Source organism: Akebia trifoliata, chromosome 1 (genome assembly GCF_017979445.1).
Source record: "Akebia trifoliata isolate Shusen 1 chromosome 1, ASM1797944v1, whole genome shotgun sequence".
NCBI classification, from domain to species: Eukaryota; Viridiplantae; Streptophyta; class Magnoliopsida; order Ranunculales; family Lardizabalaceae; genus Akebia; species Akebia trifoliata.
The window spans coordinates 17,859,018-17,883,631 of record NC_141375.1 but is presented as its reverse complement, the minus strand read 5'-3'; the positions used below and the strand labels follow the sequence as shown (position 1 = coordinate 17,883,631).

The window sequence follows — 24,614 nt, the reverse complement described above, 5'->3', positions numbered from 1 at the left end:
ATGCTAATTGTGGATACTATTTTTCAGCATCCTCTAGAATATGACACGTTTCTTCAGGATTATCAAAACATATATCAGCTCAGAATATTATCTAGAATTTTAAAAGAGATCATAAACACCTTGGTCAAAATCATTCACTTGAGAACAATTGAACATATTCACCTTGTACCCAAACCAAAGATGATCGAACTATATGATTAATAAAAAGTTTGTATATGGTAAACTGTGTGAAGGATCTTAACCCTACATGTGTTAGCAACTGATGCTCAAGCCGTGGTACAGGTCGAGGTCATCAAGACCACGGTACCTCTATCCGACGGTAGTCCTACTCGATTTGTAGGGCCCGCCTACTGCCTACTGTCCAGACCTCTAGAGGGGCAGCTCGGGTTCATCACACAGTCGTCTAAACTAGAGAGGATAAAATGAAAATAAGAGCAAACCGGAAGCATGGCTAGAGATGGTCAGTTATTGATTAGAGACTGGTTGGAGGAGTTATCATCAATAAAAAAAATGAATCTTGGGCATGTATGCGATTGAAAAATCAACACACTGAAGGTCTCCTTAAAAATGAAAATCATACCCTCTAATTAAAACTAATTTGGTCATAAATATTGTTTCTCCAACAACTTTGTGAGGCAGAGAGGTACTTACGTCAAGCGGTCACCCTTTTTGTCTTACATGAGTTAGAAGTTTCATAATGGGCTGAATTTTTACAAGTATGACCTCACAAAAAAAAAAAAAAAAATTTACCTATTCTGAAACTTCTAACCCCATCAAAAGTGATTTACAAATATTTAACGGTCCACAATTCTTCTACCTTGTAAACAGGGGTTAGAAGTTTAGGAATGGGCTGTGATTTTTTTTTTTATAAGAAAGAGATTATCCTCACAAAAAAATCAGCCCATTACCAAACTTCTAACCCATATAGGTGGCAACGTGTTTTGAAACCCAGGTCTTGGTAATGATCACAGATTTTACCCAAACTCGGCAAGCTGACACCTTCAACTAATGTTATAATTTCATTTACATTAACTCAGTAAAGCTTCATAAATCATTTTCCAAGTAAAATACCATAATCCTGCCAAAGTTTTTGTTTATTTCCTCTCTTTTTTCCTTGAATGTGTTAACCTGTTTATCAATGAAAAATTGAATAGAAACATGTGTTAGAAATGTTTTAATCATGGTTATGTTCATTTCCATTTTAAAACACATATACACACTCAGTGAATTTCAGTCCCAACAGTAATCATGTAAACATGAATATGCCAAAGCAGCAGTGATTATGGACATCCTCTGCCACCTGTACAGCTTGCCAAGATAAGTCCTTCATCTGCGATCCGTGCCAAAACACCAGAAAAAAACTAGCATAAATAATTTGCTGTTGCTCACAAAATATAGGATTTGATCTCTCTATGCAACTACAACATAATCAACAACTGAAACAACAGGTCCATTGTTAATAATGGAGAGATATTTAGGATTGCGAATTATGCGAGAAGTTGCCACTTAGTATTAGTGCATTTCGTTTTGAGAATATCTACTGCCAACCAAGCTGGAAGATTTTGTAACCTCATATTAAAAGATACTGCTTTGATTGGAAAGTGGTTGTGGAGATTTGGCTCCAACAAAAACAGCATGTGGGAGAAAAGTTTCTAGCTGAATATGAAAGTAATAAATTTGGGTGGAAAAGTGAGGACAGGCACTTTTATAGTTGTGGAGTGTGAAAGGGCATCCAATAAGCTATCCCCAGCTTGAGAAGAAGACTAGCCCCTTTAAAATTGACAAAGGCAGAAGGCTTCATTTCAAGGTAGATCGTTGGTGCAGGGATTCCCCTCTTAGAGTCCAATTCGCAGATTGGATTTCAATATTGAATATGAAGAAAATATGTCCATTCAAGATTTCGTGGTGATGGTCTACAGTGTTCAATGTTTTTAGACGCTAAGGTGTGAGGTGAGGCGTTGGGATCTTCAATGCCTCAACGTGTAAGGTGTAAGCCTCATGCGCATGGAATTTTTAAATAAAAATATGAAATATATAGAAAGTTTGCATTAAAAGAAATAGGATAACCAACACATATTTATAATATTTAAAATTCCAAGTTTCAATCCACATAATCAAATTCAAGTTTTAATTCCCTATAATTAAGATTGAGTAGTCAATACCCAAGGCTAATCAAGTCCACCATCCATCATTATAAAATGTTCACATCTATTGGAAATAATCTAGTGTTATTTTAGTCCTAGTTGTTTAGTAATAGCTTCTATTCTTTTTTATTTCCTATAAGAGCTTTTTTGTCTTTTAACTCTTTTATTATTATAAATTCCTGCCAAGCTCTCAGATTGAGACTTGACAATTGTTCTTCTCAATTCTTCCCCTCTCCTTGGTTCCCTCCCTGTTTTTCACCCTTCCTTTCTTGTTTTCTTCTCCCCTTTATTCCCTATACCTTTATTCTTAACCTAGAACAGCTTTGTTAGATCTTCTCCCCTTCGAGGACCTTTTTTGTTTATTATTTCCTTTATCACATGTTGCGATAAGGATTTGATCACATGTTGCGTTTCTGAGCTGTGTCTCTTACCCTACGATAGTATTTCTGCCTTTGATAGGCTTTCTTAATGTTCTTTGCCCTCCGTTAGGGTTTTTTCTCCATCGTTTTTGTCTTTGGAGAGTTGCAGCAACAAGTACAAGGACTATAAGATCTTGGAACAGCACCTAGGGTGCCTTTGGGAACCTACTACAACAGCTACAAAGCCTGTGGAGGCTTGCAACAGCAGCAGCCACCTACAACAGACCTGTGGGTCCCTTTAAAAGTCTGCGGCAGCACCTAGGGTGCCTTTGGGAACCTGCTACAGCAGCTACAAAGTCTGTGGAGGCTTGCGGCAGTAGCAGCCACCTACAACAGCCCTATGGGTCCTTTTTAAAAGCCTGCGACAGCACCTACAAAGCCTGAGGAGGCTTGCAACAGGAGCTGCTAGGTTCAGCAGAACCTGAAGGTGCCTTTGGAGGCCAGTGGCAGCAACAACATAGCCTAAGGAGGCTTGCGACAGCAGCACCTAGGTTCAGCAGCACTTGTAGGTGCCTTCAGAGGTCAGCGGCAGCAAGAACACAGCCTAGGGAGGCTTGCGACAGCAGCACCTAGGTCCAACAACACCCATAGGTGTCTTTGAAGGCTCACGACAACATCTGTATAGCCTAGGAAGGCTTGCGACAACACCTAAGGTGCCCGTGAAGTTCTGTGTTTCTTAGTATTGCGAGTTTCTTCTTTAGACCTCCCTTCAAACCACGACGACTTTGGAACAAGCAATTACAACTTCCGCCATAATTCTTGGGTCTAATTCTTCAGCCGAATGTATTACCACTACCCTTCTAGATGGCCGGAACTTTTAGTCATGGTCTCGATTTGTGAGTCTTTATCTAGATAGTAGAGAGATATCTGGATGGCTTTCTGGCACCGTTACTAAACCACTCCTTACTGATATCAAATTTGAATCATGGGAGATCATCCTTGGGTGGCTATTCAACTCCATGGAGCAACACATCTATACCATGAGACTGTCTCATCTTTGTGATCCGCACTTACTCAGACATGCACAGGCCAGGAATGGCTCGAGGATTTATGAGCCTATCGAGACATTGCCCAGGCTACCCAAGGGACTCAGAGTGTAGCAGATTGCTTTGAATTTCTTTAGTCACGTTGAGAGGAATTTTCTCATTATGAGTCTATGGCTGAATTATCTTCAGAAGTAGTCAATTATGTAGTTAAGAGGATTGCTTGACATCAGACCTATCAGTTTCTTATGGGTTTACGACCTGAGTTTGAGGCCTTTCGAACACAGATCTTCAACACCATTCCATTACCTTATTTATTTGAGGTCCTTCCGACCATTGATAGTGATGAACGTCGTCGTCGTATTGTTCCTTCTCAGACTCAGGTCTTCGACATTCTTTCTGCTCCAGCTATAGATCAAATGACCTTAGCTGCCAATTAAAGTTTCTCCAACTCTCGTACCCTTGGGTCAGGGAGTTATGGCCATGGCAACCGTGGTTGTGGTAAAGGGAGTGTTATTGGGAGAAGACTGGCCATGAGAAGGCCTGCTGCTTTCAGTTTTATCCTCATTTGATACTACGATCTCCTTCCACTCCATTTTTGGGACATTTGCTCCTTGTGCTGCTATAGTGGAGTCATTATCCATTTATCTTATTGATTCTCCTTCACTTGGTACGATTGACTTGCAACAACTACAGACTTAGATTGCCATTATTGTCTAGGATCAGATTCATGCCCACTCACTCCTCTTCGACTGTGGCCTCAGTTACTAAACCTCTAGATACATCCTCTGCTTTTCATGTCACTCAGTCTGACTCTCTCTTCTGACATGGGTTATTGATTTTGATGTCTCTGATCACATGACTAGTGAGCCTAGCCATTTTACCTATTCTACTTTTCCTACCACTTATAGGGAGGTTCATCTTGCTGATGGATCACTTACACATATCCACAACAAAGGTATCATCCCCTTATCTTTTAAGATTTCACTAGACTCCGTGTTTTATGTCCCTCACCTATCCTTTAATCTTTTGTCTATGAGTAGTATTACTAAATCTCTAAATTGCTTAATTACCTTTTTTCCTACTCAGTATTTTTTAGGAACTGACTTCGAGGAAGATGTTTAATAAGGGGTGTGAGAGGGATCAGTTGTACTTGTTTGGATCATATCCTACTGTTGTTTCGGCTTCTGTGCTTCCTTCGTCTAGGAGTCACATGGTTTCGTTTGACTCTAGATTTATGGCATGCTGGCTTAGGACATGCTGAGGTTTATTATTGTTTACAACTGAGGTTTACGCCTCAGCAAAAAAATGTACACCTTGAGTATTTGAATGCCTTAATCTACCACCTCTACATGTTTTTGATACTCCTCATATTGAGCCACGCCTCAAGGCTTACGCCTCTGAAACCATTGTTCTATATTGGGATTTTGGTTTTAGTAGGAATATTAATGGTGGGAACTCGATTAGATATATAAGGAACAATTTAGTTGGATGACAATGTTTAGGTTCGGAAAAGAAATTGGGATGGGGTATTTTAGTTAAGATCCAATAATACTTCGTTTCCCTCACAAACATATCCATAATTTTCTAACATCCATCATGAGAGGATCTAAAATGCCTTTCACAAGGACATTTTCTCTTGGCTAATACCTTCAGACAAGTTTTGACGATTACTCACCAAATATCTTGAGGGATCATCATTGTTGATTTTTGTTACTTTTCAAAGCAAGTAGTGGATGGATCCTGTTGATCATCTCATGAACCAGTGTTCCTTTACCCATGATATTTAATGCCATTATGTTGGCCTTTTCAACCTTTGTTGGATCTTTCCTAGGTCAGTTTTTCTCCTTATTCCTAAGATGATAGTCCATGGCTTTAAATCCAAAAAAAAAAAAAAAAAAAAGAATTCTGTTAGGTTGATTCTGTTTGCGGTTTATTGGGTTTTGATAAAAAGGACCAGCTTGTTTAATAAGTGATCACCAGTATCTTAGGCCTCTTGTTCTTGTGTCAAAATGTTCAAACAATCCCAGCATTTTTTTATTAAAAAAATTAGTTATAGGTGGTATCATGTAAAAGGTGAGGGTGATTGTTTCAGTTTCATTGCGTTGTTTTTTTCCTTAATATGTTTTCTTCCTTTGTTTTATTTTGTTTTTTTCCCACGTTGTATCTACGTAGATTCTCCCGACCTCTTGTTTCTAGTTTCATTTCTCTATTGAATTTATTCTTATAAAAATAAAGTTTGTAAATATGTGCCTGACATTCGAGTACAACACACTGCCAAAACTTCAAGTTCTAAGAAAATTGGTATATTTGAAGTGGAAATAAAAACAATTTTTAATAATTTACCCAAATTTTGTATATGCATTGCTGCCCTAATTAGAATTGCCTTTCCTGTTCCAAGACAAGAAAGTTGTATCCCCCCCATAAGGCCTGCAGACAGACATGAAGCAACATGTTACAAAACCGACTGATAGCAAACTCCAAGGCGAAAAAGCAATGAATTGAAACCTAGATGCCATGTTAGATGATTTTTCTGGCATTTAGCAGTTGTACTAGTTGGCTAAATTGTATGAAATTTCCACTCATCTGGGGATGTGAAAGTACATAAAAATCATTTCAAATACAGATACATACGGTAGCATTAGACAAGGCATTCTGGGGAAAAAGTAGCAATGATATACTTCATATAATTGAAACTTGAAACACATAAGATGACGCTAAGGTTCACCCTAAATGAATAATACCATGATGTCGAATCATGTGGCTCACCAACTAGATAGTGTCAGTAGAGCAATAATGTAATTGAAATTGGGAGATAAAAGGGTGATTAACAGCACATGAAATGTCCCCGGGGGACGAGTTGGATGTGGGGAAAAGATTTAGATATGACCAAAGTCTTGAAAATGGATTGGAGGGCAGAGGTAGAAAAAGTGATGTACGTATGGCTAATGGAACATATCACTAAGAGAACAATCTCTCACTTAGAATTGTAAGCTGAAGAAAATAAGAATTCTTGACAATTCTTTTAAGGTGGAAAAAGGTCAAAAGAAGGAATGATGTCTCCCCATCCAAAGTGGCAACAATCAATCCTCTAAGAAGTTTGTGGCTCAAGAAGCAGAAGTAGTCACATATTCAGGAAATATTCTCCCTCTTCAAGGATATTGCGAGGGTATAGTGAGTTCCCTATTGAGAAGAGTTCGATAGCATTTGTAAAATCCAAACGTAGGCTGAGATTGTTCAAAGAGGAGGAGAGTTTGGGAAGGGATATCAGAAAATATCCAATGAAGTCGGGTAGCTTGAAAAGAAAGGGCTAGATTTCTTGTGTTCATTACGACAATTATATTCTATCACGGAATGTGAGAGGTCTGGGGGATAAGGAAAGACGAGTAGCAGTGAACGCTTTCATTAGGCTTAGGAATCCTTTCATTGTTACCCTTCAAGAGTTAAAGCTTAGCCAGTGCAAAAATAAGTTCCTCGACAAGTTGTGAGGAAGAAAAAAACAGTAAAGCTATTTTCGGGCTATAGGATTGATGCAGTGCATGAGCTTGATGTCTTCTACAGTTAGTGTTTTGTGCAAGTTTCCATTTGTTTGTTATTTTTTTTAGTAACAAACTGTAGTAGTTAGTTGTTGGAGTGAGTGAGTTAGGCTGTTTGTTACTTCTGTTAGTAACAACTTGTGGTTGGAGGGAGTTAGTTGATTGTCTATAAATAGAGGTGTAAGTCTAAGTGTGTAACCTTCATTGTATTTCAGTTTTTTTTTTTTTCAGATTTTATAAATAGAAATCAGAGTTTTAACTCAATTCTCTTAATCTTAATTTTCAAACGAAAACTTAGGATTTTTCTCTTATTTTCTCACTGATTTGAGATTAGATTGTCATCAAGGAGCCTCAGGTGGAATCATTGTTATGTGGAATAAAGGGTATGTGAATGTGGATGATCAGTTGTTAAAAGCTTTCTTTGTATCTATATCTTATGCAACCCATTTATCCTTGCTAGCAAAATAAAGACATAATTCTTCTCCAATTACACCTACATCTTGCTGAAGCCACTCACCAATTGCCCTCAAGTCTCTGCAACTTCCCATCCTACCCCTAGGTTTCCTGAGACTCCCTTTACCCTCCCAAATGTACTCCCGTACTCAAGCTTTGGAGCCAACCCCATCTCCAACCAAAGAGGATCCCTCCACCACCCTCAGGTGAGGCACAATTATCTCTCTCCATACTGCACTAAAGCCTTCCATCCATCCCCATCCCCTGCAATGGAGGAAAGCATCCTGAGGCTGAATTCCCCTCCTGATTTTCTCAATCTGAACCCCCACAGCTTGGTGACCATGAGATTGTACCTCTCCCTTGGTTGCCTATAAGTCACCAGGGATAGCATTCCTGCCCATTTGAAGAATCATATTAAGCTCTTCAATAATCTTCTCCTAAGAATTTCCAGCACAGAAGCTGCAAGAAAGTCTGCTATAGAAGAGAAGTCCCCAATTAAATGGAATCACAATATATGACACAGCAGAATAAACAGAAAAGTTCTCTAATGAGCAAACCCTGGTTGAAAAAAAAAATCCCTCTGAGATTAGACACCAAAGAGGCAATGAAAGGAGGATTAAGGAAATAAAGACCTAGGCTCATGATGCAATTAATGCTGTTCAAAACACACCCAAGAAACTCAAAACCATAAGCTAATTGCAAAATTTCTCTGCATAATTTCCTCAATGCATACAGATCATCATGTTCAATGCATGGTGCATAGAATTGGATTAGCACCTGTACATACACATTCAGCATACACAAGTACTGTGCACATATGGAATCTTTACCTTGGATTTTTCACATGAAGTAGCATGAAGACAAAGGAGATGAAGATGCAGGAAGATCCAACTGCAATATAGGCAAACCCAAGGAAGTCATTCTTTCCACCCAACCAGCTTGATGTTGAAAGAACAAGCTTTTTCTTCCCTCTGAAACTGTACGTGTTATAGTTGTTAACAAGCTTCACTACTATCAAATCATCCACTTCTAAATCATCTTCAATTCTCCCATACAGCTTCCGGAAGCTAGGAAGTGCAGCGGTACGCATCCACACAATAAGATCCTCCTGATCACTTAGCTGATTGAAAAAAAGAGGAAAACTTTAGAGAACAAAAAGTGAAACACAAAACAAGAAGGAATACCAGAGGAAAACTTGCATATGCACAAGAAGAAGATACCCTTGCTGCTACAACCCAAGTTGAGGATTGAAACACCCCAAGGAAATAGAATTAAAAATATTATTCTTACTAGGCCTACACAGCTTTCTCCCAAGGAAAAGATTTGACAGCCCCAATGCTATTTTAAAATTTAATGCACCTCACTTTCTATTGCAAATAATGTTTATGTTTAATGTTTAATGTTTTTTTATCTTCTATTATTTCTATGTAAGCGTTTATGTCCATTCACTCCTTTATTAATATATATATGCCAAGCTCTCATTATGAGGCTTGACAATCATTCTTCAATTCTTCTTGGTATTAGAGCCTATAGAAAATCCATCGATTGTGTCTCTCCTTTGACTCCTAGACCTCTTGGAGCTACACAGTTGACACCTCCCTCTCTTCTCCTATCTTCCCAACAACCTATCTGATTCTTAAGGACCAAACCTAAGCAAGGAGTCTTTGTTGAAGGGTCTCCCCTTAGGCTCTTCCTCTTTTACCCCAATCACACCATGCGATAGACTGCACTGGTGCTGTTCCTTGTTCGATTTGATCCATGGTGCTGGCGGGATTGTTCTATGATTAGGGCTGGCTGTGTGAGGCTGGTCTGTGATACAGGCAGTTCTGCCACTAGGGCTGGATGTAACAACTGTTATATTCAACTGTTGGATATAACAATAATGACACCATATACTTCATGTTATGTCTCACAAATCCAACAGCAAGGTTGAGGAGGTATTATTAGGGGTGCCAATGGGTAGGTTCCACATATACCCAGAACTGGAACCTAAATAACATCTTGGCTCTGGTTCTTATTGTTTTCGGTTCCAGTTATGAAATCCTTGAACAAGAACCGACCCTGTAAATACCCAGTTATGAGGGACTATCACACTTGGAATAATCAATTTGAGCCTGGAAGCCAAAAAAAATTAAATGATTTTGTTCATTGCACTAAGCAAGCTAATAATAGGTTTCATGTCACCGATGAATCAACCCTAAGCTTATTAGGCACTAGAGCAATAAATGTGCTATTAGAGACATCCAAATAACCTAAAGACATAATTTTAGATTCTAGGAAGTCAAATTATCTTCATGAGGACCTCCTAAACATAGTCACAATATTTGTCAAATTTCTGTGAACAAATTTAGAAAAAAAATTGATGAAAAGGAGATTGCCAAAAATGGGCAATTATTTGCATGTTAAAAAATAATCAACAACTAATAGAAAAAATTAACAATTATTATGAAAAAAATTGTGATTTTTTCATTTAGTTGCCGAGTATTTTCGAATGAACGTCAATTTTTTAAAAAGTCGATGATATTTTTATTTGCCCTTCCATCGATTTTTTCAACCTACCCTCCAATCCAAATTTCCAAATTTAACCGAATTGACCCCCTGTCAAATTCAAACTTGGTAACTATGCTCCTTAATCGTCTCCCAATATGCTTTAAAAGACGTAGAAAAACCATTTGACCCCTATGGCCTTATCCCTACACAACCCAATGATGGATTGGAAGACTCACTCTTCATGACTAGATCCCTCTGGCCATTGTTGTAGCTCTAAGGAGATCGACTTAAAATCTAGATTGGCCAATTTGGGTACAAAGTTAGACTATTCCATATATAACTTCTAATAGAATTCCACCATACTCAATCCTAATATTGTCTTCCCCTTCCAAGGTATCATCATTGATATTCAACCTAGATGTGTAGTTTGACCTTTAATGATTGTTCACCTCCTATAGAAGAACTTACTCTAATAATCCCCCTTCTGTCAACCATCTAATTCTTGATATCTACCACCAACATACCTCCTCCATCACAACCAACTTCTGGAAGTTAGCTTTACAACCAAACCTTTCCATCTTTTTTAGGTACTCAAATACCATCTACTTCTATCTTATCCAGGACTTCCAGCTTTTTCAACAACTATTCCTTCTTCGTCTCAATCCTACCCAAGGATTCAATATTCAAAGCATTAATTTTCTCCTGAAGCGCATTCAGTTTTAGCCTAAATCAGAGCATGGGTCTCCATTGAAAATTGAATGAGTTCCTCACTCATGCACCAGCCCACTGAAGTCCTGATGAACGAGCCATATATTTTTAAAACAAAATGAACTTGAGTTATGATTTAGAAACCTACTTCAAATAGTAAGGGGCAATGATCCAAAATCGAATTAAGGAATGTCACCTATGGGACTGAACTAAAATGGTCCGTCCAAGAACTGGATACAGAAATTTGTCAAGCATAGCAAGAATGGGTGTCTTCTGCTTGTTGGATGATATATGGGCATCCCTCTTGAGGAACATCAATCAACAAATTGTAATTGGAAACCTTCCTAAAACACTTAATGTCCCTGGTTACCTACGAACCTCCCTTCTCAAAAGAGTACCAGATAACATTGAAACCTTTGCTTAAACACGAAATAAACCAGCTAATTAAAGGCCCATATGCTCCCAAGAAGCCCACAAGAATTCCTCCTCACGCCCTTACACAAAATAGACATCAAGAAGACCCCTAGTAACTCATCAACTACTCCAATGAACTTCTTATCCTACATCACCAATATGCACTCAAAACGGCCAATTGCCGGGAGTCTGGACTGCACACCATCCTGTGTATTGAGCCTATATGCACTCAACCCATCATGCACCCTTTTAAGTTTAGTTTCCAGATGAGTCACAATGAATAGCTTTTGCCTGAACCACAGTTAAGAAGCCTCGGAACTCCCAGTTTGCTAACCTCACCTTGTACCAGCAACTCCAAACAGATATTATCCATCCTTTTCAACACAAGGTCACCCACTTGCTTCTGATTCCTCACGAAGCACAACCCCAACTTGGGAATATTAACCTTTGAAATTCCCAACAAATTTTGTCTCTTTCCCCTGAATAGAAAACCTCAATTTCAATCCTACCTCCAGAACATGGTCTAGAAGAATATTTGCCAGTTCTCCAATCACCTGTTTCTCAGATTTTGAACATACAGTGGCTTCCAATGAAAAAACCGATACGGTATTGGCCGATCATTCGATACAAACCCGAAACATTGAATGTTTCGGGGTCAATGCTTCGTATCGGTCTTGGCTAATACTGATACGTATCAACTGATACATTCCGATATTTTAAACCATGCGGTCAACTATCCACCCACCTCTCATCCATTGAGTTATTGTACTTACCGACCAATTCAAAGCGTGGGGAGCAACGCAAAGTTAGATGAACCCAGAGACCATAGTATAAAGGATTTTAATAATGGGATGACGTTCTTTGTGAGTTCCATCTACTTTGTACTTGATTCTGATCTTGCTTTTTTGACTTCTGCAATATGGGGTCCAAGAATTCTCTCAAAAGACGCCTTTTGAATCGAGTAGGGAATCTGTTCATCATCTTTTAATTCATTGCAATTTCGTTCATCAGTTGTGGGTTGATTTTCTATCTTCTTCTTTTTTGTTACATTTCATGGTGTTTCCTAGTTTTGTACTTCTTTTGTTCCAATGTTGGCATTCCAAAGTCTTTACTGACAAAGAAAGGAGCCTTAGGGATCTAACCTTTGTCGTGTGCTAGGGAATACAGAAAGAGAGGAATGGTAGAATTTTTTAAGGGAAGGAGCACTATGCACTCCCTTTAGAAAGTTATCATTAGTATTCTGGATTTTCTGTTTCTCTAGTGAAGGTGTTTTCAGAGTTTGTAAGTGTGTTTTCAATACAATTTTCTCTTTACATGGGATACAGTACCCAAGGCGAGTAGCTAGTTTGTCGTGTTTGTCTTTCTTGTATCGGAGACCTCCTCATCCTCCACTCCTTTTATTCAATAAATTTATTTAATTATCAAAAGATAATATTTTCCCTAAGAGAACTTGGTAGGTCCAATCAAATTTTCCATAGACCATGGCCGTCAGGTAGGAGGGCGACTTCCCATCCTGATGCAATTAAGCCTATTTTAGAATATTTGAGAGTAATCATTAATTTACTATGATGCCTTACATGTTACTAGAAATAGCATTTCATCCACCAAATGTTTTCCCTACATTTGGGCAGTGAAGGAGTTGAATGCATTATTTAAATGGTTCTACAAGTAGGCTAATTTCAATAGGGTTCAATCAGTTGTGAACGGAGTGGTGGCAAATTTAGTAACTGCTGATATTTTCTTGTAAACAATCAACATCTCTCAATGAAACAAATTCTATAAATAGTTTTTCCACCATTAATACTCACAGGAACACTTGGATCGAGCTTTCCACCACCAATCAAGGAGCCATTCTGAAAATTGAAGGGATACACATGCTTCCCGAACTTGTGATCCCTGTCACTCTTCCAAGCAATGTTCTTCCTGTTGACCTTCAATTCCACTGTCCGACGACCAAAAGTATAAGTATCATTGAACAAACTCCACGCAACCAACCCACAAGGGACAATAGGAAGCCCATTGTTGGACTCTTCGGGTTTGCAGGAACTTGTGTGATTGTACTTCAATCCATATAGGAGCTGGTGTTCGCTTCTACTTTTAACATACCTATCAAATATTGGAAAACTTTTAAGCAAAGATAAAAAGCACCAGCCTGAAACCTTGAATGTTCGGTACAGTCCCCAAGAGAAATCAAACTGGAAAGATAACATGGCCACAGTAGATTTTTATTTAATGTACATAACAGCAAGATCAGATAAGCGTAACTTAAAACTATAATGGTAAGACAATCATCTGACCAAGACAAGTTTCATGAAATTCGTAAGTTAATGATTCTTAAAGCAGGAACAAGAAACAACCGGATAAACAAGTAGAAGAACAAGGTCAATAACAAGACAGAAAGAAAAAGGTACCAGAAATATATTAGGTTGGAAGAGGAATATACCCTTACCTCCTATGATTCTGGTAGTAGTTATCGAGCTGATAGTAGATATAAATAGGAGCTTCCATACGCTTATGAACCTGGAACGCAAGTTTTCTTAGCAGAGTCCAAAAAACATGAATTTCTAGATATGGGGTAAAAAGTTTTCCAACAAGCAGACATTTTCAATACAGACCAAATGCAAAATTGCCCACAAGGAGAAGAATCACCAAAGAGTGTAAATCATAACATAATACCATTTTGCATAGGGGAAAAGATCAAATACTGTGCGACTTAATCAAACGATTTCACATGTCAAACACCATGGATCATGCAGTTCATCTTACACAGAATTCACTCTCAGAAGACACAAGACTATTTAATATGGGGCTCATGAATCATGAGCATCATATCTAGCCCTTTGTAAGATGAAAGTAATCAAAACATACATACAATACCAATATTTTTTTTGATAAGTACAATACCAATATAGCTTTACTACAATAATGAGAGAAGGCAGAATAATAGTGGTTCGAAACCAAATTTTGGATCCCAAAAATGCCCCCACCTTTACATTTAAGCATAATATAATCAGGGTCATTTTGGTCAAACAAACAGAGAAAATTGCTGCCTGATCCTACACTCGCATTGGTTAGTTTTTCAAAATTACAACAATATCCATTTTACTATTTAACATTCAAAAACACTTAATCAATGTTTTAAAATACAGATAAGCCCTTTTGATACATGCGTGTCTGCACATGCCACCTTCTAGTATTTACGTATTAAAAATATTACAGAAGTATATTTCGTCAGGCTATGCACTTCTCACATGCACACCTAATCGTGCTGTCAAAACTTAGTGAAGACAATAAAAATTCATAAAAGAAGTGCAAAATTTCCCATAGGAACTGGCTCAGAAAACTTAACATGATAAATTTGCATTCTGAAATTCCAGAATCACTGTTAAAAACCCAGTTTAGAATACATTCTGCACAGCAAACTGCTAACATATACGTAGAAAACAGATGCTTTTGGAGACAAGGGCAAGGTTTCATTACTTATTCTCCCCTTTGCTAATGCTAGGGAAAGAGAGAAATAGGAAGATTTTTTTTTTTTTCAATTAAACATACTTTTCTCAATTAGTGTTTCTGGCATTTATTTTTTGAATGGCCTTTTTGTCTCATTTAAAATCCACAATTCCTGGATATTAAAATTTTATATGTTCGGTTGACCCACAATAGATAGACATTTATTTTTTAAGGTTGTGTGGGAGATGGTGGCAATGATGACAATGGTAGCGAGGTTACTAGGGTGGCAAGAACTATTGGGTGTAGCGATGGTGACAATCTCTTTTTTTTTTTCTTCAATTTTTCTGATTGGTAGAAAACAATTTATTGGGGTGAGAGAACGAAGACTTACCTGAAGGGGAAGAAGAGAGATCATCAAAAACAAATAAAATGGGATATGTCTAGAAGGATAATGGGTTGAGCATGTTCATATAAAAGAAGTTAGCATCAAAGGAATAGTACCACCTTTAAGAATCGAGTACAATTTTTGGGAATAGAGTTGTCTTTGATATATGCCATTTTATTGCTTCTATATTCCTCAGGTATACATTCAGTATCATATCGATCCACAATTTCCACTACCTGAAAATCAAATTAACAAAGAAATTATTGTACCATAAATCAACCATGAATGTAACCATCAGGTGCTTTTAAAGAAAAGCCAAGTGTTGTAGCTCAGATGAATAATGTTTTAAAAATGAGAAAGTAGAGATATTACACTTTGTGAAGCATGAATAGCAACAAGCCCCACTGGAATAAAAATAACACCTATCAACAAAAATGTAGTAATCACCTGTAATGGGAAAAGTTAAACATCACTAAGTCCAAAATATATATATATATATATATATATATATATATGTATATAAAAGAATAGTTTAGGAAAATTAGGAAATAAAGTAGCTATCAAATAAAGGAAATAAAGTAATCATGCTCACTAACGCACCCATGCTGGTGTAAGGACGGGTTTACAAGCTGGGAGACTCTGTTGCTTAAATTTATACAGAGCTGCAGAACCACCACATTATCATATTTTAGAATTAGTAAGAAATTCAGTCAAAGTTGCAACTTGGAATCAATATTTTCAATACAACTTAAACTTTGATTCTGTAAACAACAAACCATATCTTCTCCAACGGATTAGAGGAGTTTCCTTTCATGAAAATGCATTTTAACAATTATTAATGAAATATTGACCTTACAGACATGGGTGAATTAAGGCGTCAAATCCTACAGAAGAGAGCAATAGAGCTCCAACCTAAAGGAATAGTTAGCTTGGCACTTAAGCTGTATATCCATCGTGTCCATGATCAATAGGTTCAATAAGTTGGGATATTATACATCCATGTTTTAAAAATCATTGAATCAACCCAAAAGCCAACTGATTCGACCTGAATTGGCTCAATTGAATTTTGAATTGACTCGGTACTGAAAATCATTTGAAGCAACTTGCCAAATAGACATGAAAACTCAGCTGAGTCTACTCGAAACTTGTTGAGTTGGATTAAGAAGGCTGAGATATGTGTTATATTTAAGGGTTACTTTTGGGAAAAACAATAAATATAGTTCTAAATTTTAAAATAAGAAAAAGTAGAGATACTAAAAAATATTTATTTGACTCATTCGAGTTTACTTTTGAGTCGTCAAGATGGCTCAACTTGATGGACATTCATGTTGAGTCGAGTCTTTGGGTATTAAAACATAGCTTTAGGCAGTGTATTAAAAGACTTAAGCCTCGAGGCGTGAGGTCTCAAGCCTTTTCAAAATTGTTCGAGGCTTAAGCCTTGAGTCAAGCCTTGATCTTGGCTTGAAAAAACAAACCAAACCTCTATTTTTATTTTTATTTTAAATTCTTTATTTTGCTTTTACTGTTTTGTTTTACTTGTTTACCCTTCTTAATGTTATTTATTTATTAAAACTTCTTAAGTTGGGATGTTTTAAGGACAAGAAACAAAAGATTTAGAGAGAAATCTCAAAATCTCTCTTAAATCCTGTTCTTTCCTTACACAAAGATTTCTCATTGTACTTTGCAATATTTATATCCAAATTCGATTCCCTCACTTTTTTTGAGTTTCTAACAAATATTTGCATCAAATAGAATCATTAAATAAAAAATTTACTTGATATTTAAGGAATGCAATCATTGTGCATTTTATTTAAGTTTGTGTAAATTTTTTTTTAAATCTCATATTTTTCTCTTGTTTTGTGTTTTGTTATTCCTATTATTGAAGGTGGATGCTAATAATGGCTAGAGAAAGTGGTAAACAAGTGGGTAGAGGTATAGGTAATAGAAGAGACCCCTCTTGGAAGCATGTGATTGAAGTTGATGAGACAAATACTGGTCTGGGGACGAGAAAATAAGAAGATAAGCCAAAACCATTTTGTAAGTTTGGAAAATGGAGGGGCATGTTGATGACCTCCATAAAATATTGCTTCATTTCTATAGTTTTTCAATTTCTTATGAATTTATTATGTTTTTTTTAAATATATTTTTAGGGTTTTTTTTTTTTTTTAAATAAAATTGTTTAGGCATACACCTCGCCTCAAGAACCCAAAACGCCTCAAGTGTGCCTTGGGAACTTTAAAACACTGGCTTTAGGTACAAATTTCGTATGTGAAAATAGATTACGACACAAAATAATTATCTTTACCAAACCCCTCACCCCAACCACCCCTTCCCTGCAGAGACCACTTATAGTAGAAATGAAATCTTCAATTAGTGTACACATCTTGAGAGAAACATAGGGTATTTCAATTTTAAGGAAGATGGTTCCTTACATGTTGAGTCTTTCCATTACTGCCTCTCTAGCAATGGCTAAAAGAAAAATTCATGCTTGGTAAGGTATGGAATTTATTGGAGCAAAACAGTCACACCTAAATAATGCTAGACAAGGATCCCCAAGGAGCTCCCCCAAAACATGAATTTGGAAGTGGTTTCTGCTAGTCTTATTTTAGGCTATACCCCATCAAAGAAGTTTTCCAACAACAGAATTATGTAGATAAGTGAGTAGGTCAATAATGTGTATAAACGGAAAAGGTTTACTAAGAACGGTAACCTGAGGCCCATCTCATGTGTTATATTCACATCTCCAACCATCGTATGGTACATGTACGATATGGGCATTTTTTCTCCAAGTAAATATAGACATATTCCTAATGCTGAAAAATACTTCCAATACTTCCACCATCGTTCTGGTAACTACATGGATTGTTCAATCATATTTCAAGGTTGAAAGTCGGCGTGTGTTAGAAGAGGAGGATAGTCCAATAGAAGGTGTGGTGGCTTACAAGAATCTTTATTCAAAGATTCAGGACAATATTACAAACACATGCCACGAGTGCCAAGTGTCCACATGTGTTTGGTACGACAATTTTTGAAAATTTCAATACTGCGAAATGTGCATACAAATATAAAAGATATTACAAAATAATAATCGAATAAATACAGTCCAAGATTATTTTAGAAATCATGCTCACATGAGCACCTATTACTCTCTTGAAAATAAGAGAAATCTAATTGAAGAAGACAATATAAGATGTGCAAATTGTTTGATATGTAAGATATGATCATATGAAGCATGTAGTGGTGAAACAAAACTACATGAAAATCTTAGAGAAATGATTGGAAAACTACTTAATGAAAATTTAAACTATGTACGTCAACGACTAACTTAATTTATTCAATATCATATAAACACTTTTTAAACTATGTACGTCAACGCCCAACTTAAGTTGATGTTTTGTATGATTTTACACAGTTTTCATAAAAGGACTTTTCATTTTACATTGTCGAAATGAGACATGTGTTCATGATATCATATGCTTTTTTTGCATCTCTACAAGTGCCATAACACATTGAGGAGTGTCTAAGTGAGAATAAGTGTTGGCATGACAAAATATCCAAAAATAGAAGTGCCAAGGCAACACAGGATAAGGGACAAAGTTAAGTTGGACAATCTCCATTTGGAAGTATTGGGCATTGATTAGTAGGAGTGGTTTGAAAGGCCTTTCCAGGAAGATGAAGTGTATCAGATCATTTGAAATGAAAGGGGACAAAACTCCAATGCCTTCAAATTTAGTTAAGACATTATAAAAGATAACCTGTTAGCAGTTATTGATGATTTTCACATGGACTCATTTCTAGACTACGTATCAAATCAACTTTTTATTGCATTGATTGCGAAGAAGATGGGGCTTGGAGATATTTCAAACTTGAGACCGATTAGGTTGGCTTAGTTCCCCGTACAAGATCATCTCCAAAGTTTTGGCATCTAAGTTGAAGGTGATTTATCCTGGCACTGATTGGCCCTTCTTAAGGAGCGAGAGGAAGGCCAATTTCAGATGATGTGCCGAACTATCGATTGTTAATAAGTGTATTAGTTTGAGGATGAGATAAAAAACTTTCCTATTATTGCCGCCAGAATTCACTACCATCGTCTCATTCATTCCTATGCCGCGGGGGCATGACAGATGAACTTCACTTTGTACATGCGATCATCACATATAACGCCAGATAAAAAGACCACTTTTGGAGATAAGACCAAAAGGCCTACTTGCAATTTGTTGATTTTCCTAATGAGTCTTTTGAGCAGATTTCCTTTTTGAGAAAACTATTGTGGTGTTTTTAGACAATTTTGAGGTTAGCTATAAACTTGAGCAAAAACAAACCTTTTAGTGCAGGAGACATATTTGATCTTCGAGTTCCAACTTCCAAGCATCAGCCCTTGGGTACATGAGTGGCAGTCTTTTAGGTTCTTAACTTGGACTTCCTTTAGGGGCCTTGTACAAAAGCAAAGCAAAGTGGGACCCGATGGTCGAAAGATTAGGTAAACGGCTAACTTTGTCAAAGGAAAGATAGATTTATCAAAGGTGGGAAGCTAACTTTGACTTTAAGTATGGTGGTGGGCATCATGATCTAATTCATGTCTATCTTCTCAATTCCCAAGAATGTTGAGTTTGAACTTGATAAGATCGCAAGGGATTTTCAATGGAATGGTGTAGATAATTCAAGAAAATTACATATGGTGAGTTGGAAGAAAAGATGCAATCCAAAGAAGTGTGGCGGTCTGGGTATTAGAAGACCAAAAATCTCAAATATAGCCTTGTTGAGCAAGTAGCAATGGATATTTGGAGAGGAAATGGAAAGCCTCTAGAAAAATATTATTTGGGAGAATTACAAATCCGAAAACTTGAGGTGGGAAAGTGTAGTCAAGTCCCGCTTATGGGTGCAGCATATGGAAACAGATTTTGAAGGTGTTTCCACAGTTCTACAAATGGATCTCTTTCAAAGTGTTTTGGGAGGATTCTTGGTGTAGGTCAAATCCTCTCAAGGACCAATTTCATAACATTTATGCTAATTTCTTCAAAGATGTCACTTCATATTAAAAATTCATGTTAGATGGTGCTTCTTAGGACCTTGGATTTAGAAGGAATTTTTATTTTATAATTAAGATTTAGAAGGAATTTCAATGACTAGGATATTGAGCCTTTATTTGACTTGATAAGCAAAATCTCAATGGTGCATGTTATCCTACCCGACGTCAACCATGGGCAAAAAATTTGGAATGTTTTTTTTTTTTGGTATTGTCTTTTAATTCTTCATTGGTACCTAGTGGTTCTAACTCTCCGATGTATATAGACGCATTCTAGGTCCTTAAAGTGCCATAAAGGTGTCTTTTGTTTATTTGGTCAGCTGCCTTTGATTGGATTTTGATTGTTGATAACCTTATGGCTAGAAGTGTCATGTGTGTTAATAGGTGCTCATTATGCAAACGTGACAGGGAGTCTATCAATCAACTTCTCCTCCATTGTGATTTCTTTAGACTCTAGAGCTATTCTGGTCTCACTTCCTTTCCATATCTCTTGGTCGTTCCAAAGTCTATTCCTGTAGTGTTTCAATGTTGGCTATCATTGTGCTTCGGATCAAGAAAGAGAATTCTATGGAGCCGAACGCCTTACCTTGTTTACTTGTACTTATGGAAAGAAAGAAACAGACATGTTTTTCAAGGGAATGAAAATTCTATCTCAGGTGTTATTATTGATGCGTTAGGCCTTCTCTTTTCTGATGTAAGCTCTTTGATAAGTTTAAGGAGAAATTGTGAAGGCTTCTCAATTAGATGGGAGAACAGAGAATGTATGTACTAGCAGGGTGTAGGGATATTTGTAGGTTGTAAGGTTTTGCTAATTGTGTTTGTGGGTTTTTTTTCCTCTCTTTCTTTAGACCATTCTTTTCAACCGCTTATGTACCTCTTGTTTTTGCATCAATAAATTCTATTTGCCAAAAAAAGTCCATTGAGAAAATCAATTTCGAAGAACATATGAATTTTCCCTCATTTGATTCAACATTTCGAAGGAACTAAATTTTATTGCAATAGGGGAGATACATTTCCTACCCCCTCCACACCAGAAAATGAACTAAAAGTTTGAGGTCAACTCACTTAAAACCTAACTCTGATCAATGTTCCACCAAAATCAGATTTTCCATGCAATCGGTCATGGGCAATCGATTTTCTCAAACATGTCATTTGCTCTACAAATCATTTGCAGAGCGAACTATATTCTAGTGAAAAATTTCACTTAAAAAACAAATAGACCCTAAGTTTTCCCCCAAAAACCAGCCTCAATTAAAATATCAAACAAATATATATCCACTGACACATGATACATGCATTTTAATGCATCAAAAACATCATAAGGAAGTCATTGACTTTTCTTTTTCCATCACTTGTTATATTAATCACTAAAAACATCTGAAAAAAATTTCACCATCGCAATGCAACTATTAGAATGAATTAAATAAACAGAATTATCTTTTCAAAGAAACATTAAACAGGAATAAAAATTTGACTAACAAATTCAAAGATGTGGTACCTCTCTGTCTCCAAGAACGGATCGGGAGTGATTGAGGTACTCCACCAGCAGCTACCGTACTCCCTCCATCCACATCCATCAAATCCAAAATTTTAATTTAACAAACGATTCCTCTCGGCATCTACAGTCGAAACCAAGAATAATTGAACAAGAAAAACAGCCCCACTTTTCGAAAAATCTTTTACTACAAATGGAATCTCAAGTCAAAACTAACCCTAGCTTTAATTCAAGAATGTAACGAGGATCTTTAACTCTAGATCTCCAACAGAAACCATCAGATTCACAAAATCGAGGCCCTAAGTTGCAGAAATTTCTACTAAAGCACCAGTTTAAACAAAATCTGACGTAAATCTAGATTTAGATTTCGTAACCATAGAATTGAAACCCAAACTTCCCTAGACGATCGCAACCAAGCATCTCCGCCTTGATCTCAAAGAATAAAGAACTTCAAAAATGGAGTCGTTAGAATTAGAGATTAAAATAACGAACAATAGATTGCTTTAGTTGGAGAAAAGCGAGATTCTATATTCCTTCACTCCTCAATAAGAAGAAAGAGAGATTTATTAGAAAATACGTCAGGGGCCAACATAACCCGGTTTTTCTGGGCCCAAACTCCATCTGGTCCAGAGTCGCTTCATCCAGGCCCGAACCAAGCTAGGGCCTGGTCAGACTAGGAGACGCAATTTTTTGTTTTTTTTATAGGAAAATTACTTAAAGGACCCTGGTGGAGGGATTTTTTCTAATTAATTCCTAAGTTTTAGGACTTCTCTTAATAGTCCATTTAGTAAAACTTTTATTTCTAATCACTCCCCGATATGACTGTCAATGGACCGGGTTTGATCAGGTCTTAAATGAGTCGGGCCTTTTTAAGGCAAAAAATTAGGCCTTAACCTAATCCATCTAAATATCGGGTCAGAATTAATAAAAACCTTAGCCCAAGATCGGTCCACTTCCATCTACATTTGGTTTATTTGCGAGTCTAGTCTGATAGGCTAAACCTATTTTCAGAGACACTAGAAAGATAGGAGGATCATTATTAATTTATAATAAAACTATTATATAGTGTATTTTGACATAAGTAGAACACTTAGCTAAGTGATTACACCTTGTGGAGGTTTTTTCAACTCTTAGGATGGAAACCCCTTCTTTTATGCTAACCACTAACCCAATTTTTTTTTGTATTTTATACACTATTGCAGGCCGGGCCTACATTCAAAACCCAAACCCAGCCCTAATATTATAGGGCTTAGCCCGACCCAATAGCTAAATGGACTTAATAACTACACTCAAACCCAGTCCATAGTAGGTCGAATAAGGCCAAAACTCGGTCCATTGATAGCCTTAGTTCCCGCACCCCTTACCAATTACCAATCGAACTCACCATTTTCTTCCAAAAAAATTGGATTCCTAGCATCCTAGTTGATCGACTCTATTCCGATGGAAAGGATTTGACAAGAAAAAACTATTTTCAAAGGTTTTTCAAGCATTTTGAAAATGTATGTAAAAAGTTAGGGTTTTTTTTTTTTTTTTTTTTTCAATTGGAAAATGTTGAAGTAACATTAAAATTGACATCAATTCTCGCATTGCTGATGTGGATCTATGTACAGAACCATAGATGCTTTTTCATCGAGATACGAATGAAAAGCATCTAATGAAAAGCATCTATGGCTATGTGTGCACCTCCACATTAGCAATGTGAGAATCAATGTCAATTTCAATGTTAACTCTAGCATGACTCTTTTCAAATTTTTTTTACTTCGTTTTTTGGACGAAAATTGATTAAGGATGGTTTTTTTGGTTTGAAATCATCAACACAAGTTGTTATGTCAAGTTTTTAATCGATCTTTCAATTTATTTAGTTGAAAAAACTCGAAAAATGAAAATTGGTGGGTTTTACTAGCGTCGAGCTTGCTACTTTTTATTTTTGGGTTCAACATTTTTATTGTCAAATTCGATATTTTTTTAACAATTATCGAACTCAACAATAAAAATTGATGAGCTTGACAATAAATAAAATTGGTGAGTTTGACAATAAATAAAAATTGATGAGCTAGACAATAAAAAGTTGTGAGCTGACAATAAATAAAACTAGTGAGCTTAAAAATAAGTAAAAATTGGTAGCTCAGCGATAAAAATGTTGACCTCAATAATAAATAAAAAGTGGTGAGCTAGATATTGTAATTTTTTTTTAAATCTCTGCTTTGTTCTTCATTTTTTATTCTAAATCGTCGAAATAGACCAAAAAATTATATATCTAAATGTTTAAAATTAGAAGTATATCATATTCATTCATTAGTCACAATAAAAAATTATTGAAAATAATTGGAATTGCGGTTGGAAAACCTAAGTATGTGAAGAAGATGAAAAGGGGTAGTTTTGATATTTCAAAAATATTATAATCTGGGATAAGGTTGAAGGACCATTAAAAAAAGAAAGTCTTACTAAATGGACTATCAAGCAACCACCCAAAAATCAAGGACTAGTTGGAAAGAAATCCTTCCACTAGGTCCTTTGAGTAATTTTCCTTTTTTTTTTTATTGAACTCGATAATTTATTAACAAACTTGACATTAATTATTTATGAACTCAACTATATTTTTTTATACATTTTTTTTTTTAATGTTAAATTATGATGTGATTCTCGTGTGAAAGTTAACTTTAAGGACTTTGAGTAAATATGGTGAGCATATTTTAAGTTGCTTGTATTGAGTCAATGTAAATCTCATTTTTTGTTATTTTTAGGATAAATTACAGTTTGACCGCCTTTGGTTGAGCATAATTCTATATTGAACCCTTAACGTTTTGACAATTGCACTTACCTCCGCTATCACATGCAATATTAATATTTATTTTACTATTTTACCCTCATATTTTATCTTTTATATTATAAAAAATAAAATTTTAAAATTTAAAATACTTAATGTCTAAGCATTTTTACACTCATATGCATACATGACCCATTTTTTCATAGGGATATTTTTGTTTATGTAAAAAAATAATATTTTAAAAGGGATAAAATGGTCTTTATAAAAAGTAAAAAAATCGTTTTAACTATTTGATCGATGAAAAGTAGACGGAACGAGGGTAAGTGAGCCCATTAGAGAACTAT

General features: G+C 36.3%; 1 protein-coding gene across 5 annotated transcripts; it reads right to left on the bottom strand.

The window, feature by feature from the left end:
* Positions 1 to 764: 764 nt before the first annotated feature.
* LOC147410807 (LEM3 (ligand-effect modulator 3) family protein / CDC50 family protein) lies at positions 765 to 22,118 on the bottom strand. Of its 5 annotated transcripts, XM_086440302.1 has the most exons (10): positions 21,721 to 22,113; positions 21,507 to 21,627; positions 15,583 to 15,644; positions 15,355 to 15,429; positions 15,102 to 15,218; positions 13,597 to 13,667; positions 12,956 to 13,253; positions 8,366 to 8,655; positions 5,893 to 5,976; positions 1,132 to 1,330 (listed from the first exon to the last, which is right to left on the bottom strand). In XM_086440302.1, exons 2-9 carry the CDS (start codon positions 21,583 to 21,585, stop codon positions 5,919 to 5,921), a joined length of 1,050 nt encoding a protein of 349 aa, XP_086296428.1. In that variant the 5' UTR covers positions 21,586 to 21,627; positions 21,721 to 22,113; the 3' UTR covers positions 1,132 to 1,330; positions 5,893 to 5,918. The 5 variants fall into 5 exon arrangements, with proteins under 5 accessions (XP_086296444.1, XP_086296437.1, XP_086296428.1 ...); XM_086440311.1 differs by lacking the exon at positions 1,132 to 1,330 and adding an exon at positions 766 to 1,128 and having other exon boundaries at positions 21,507 to 22,115; XM_086440295.1 differs by having other exon boundaries at positions 21,507 to 22,113.
* Between the last annotated feature and the right edge of the window lie 2,496 nt (positions 22,119 to 24,614).

What these genes read in the sequence shown, in the direction of transcription:
- LOC147410807 (XM_086440311.1), bottom strand. Translation starts at nt 21,585, where the DNA reads ATGGATGTGGATGGAGGGAGTACGGTAGCTGCTGGTGGAGTACCTCAA. An exon ending in CCGTTCTTGGAGACAGAGAG is followed by an intron (nt 15,645 to 21,506) that starts GTACCACATCTT and finishes GTGGTTCTGCAG; the next exon opens with CTCTGTATAAATTTAAGCAA. An exon ending in CTATTCATGCTTCACAAAGT is followed by an intron (nt 15,219 to 15,354) that starts GTAATATCTCTA and finishes TTTGATTTTCAG; the next exon opens with GTAGTGGAAATTGTGGATCG.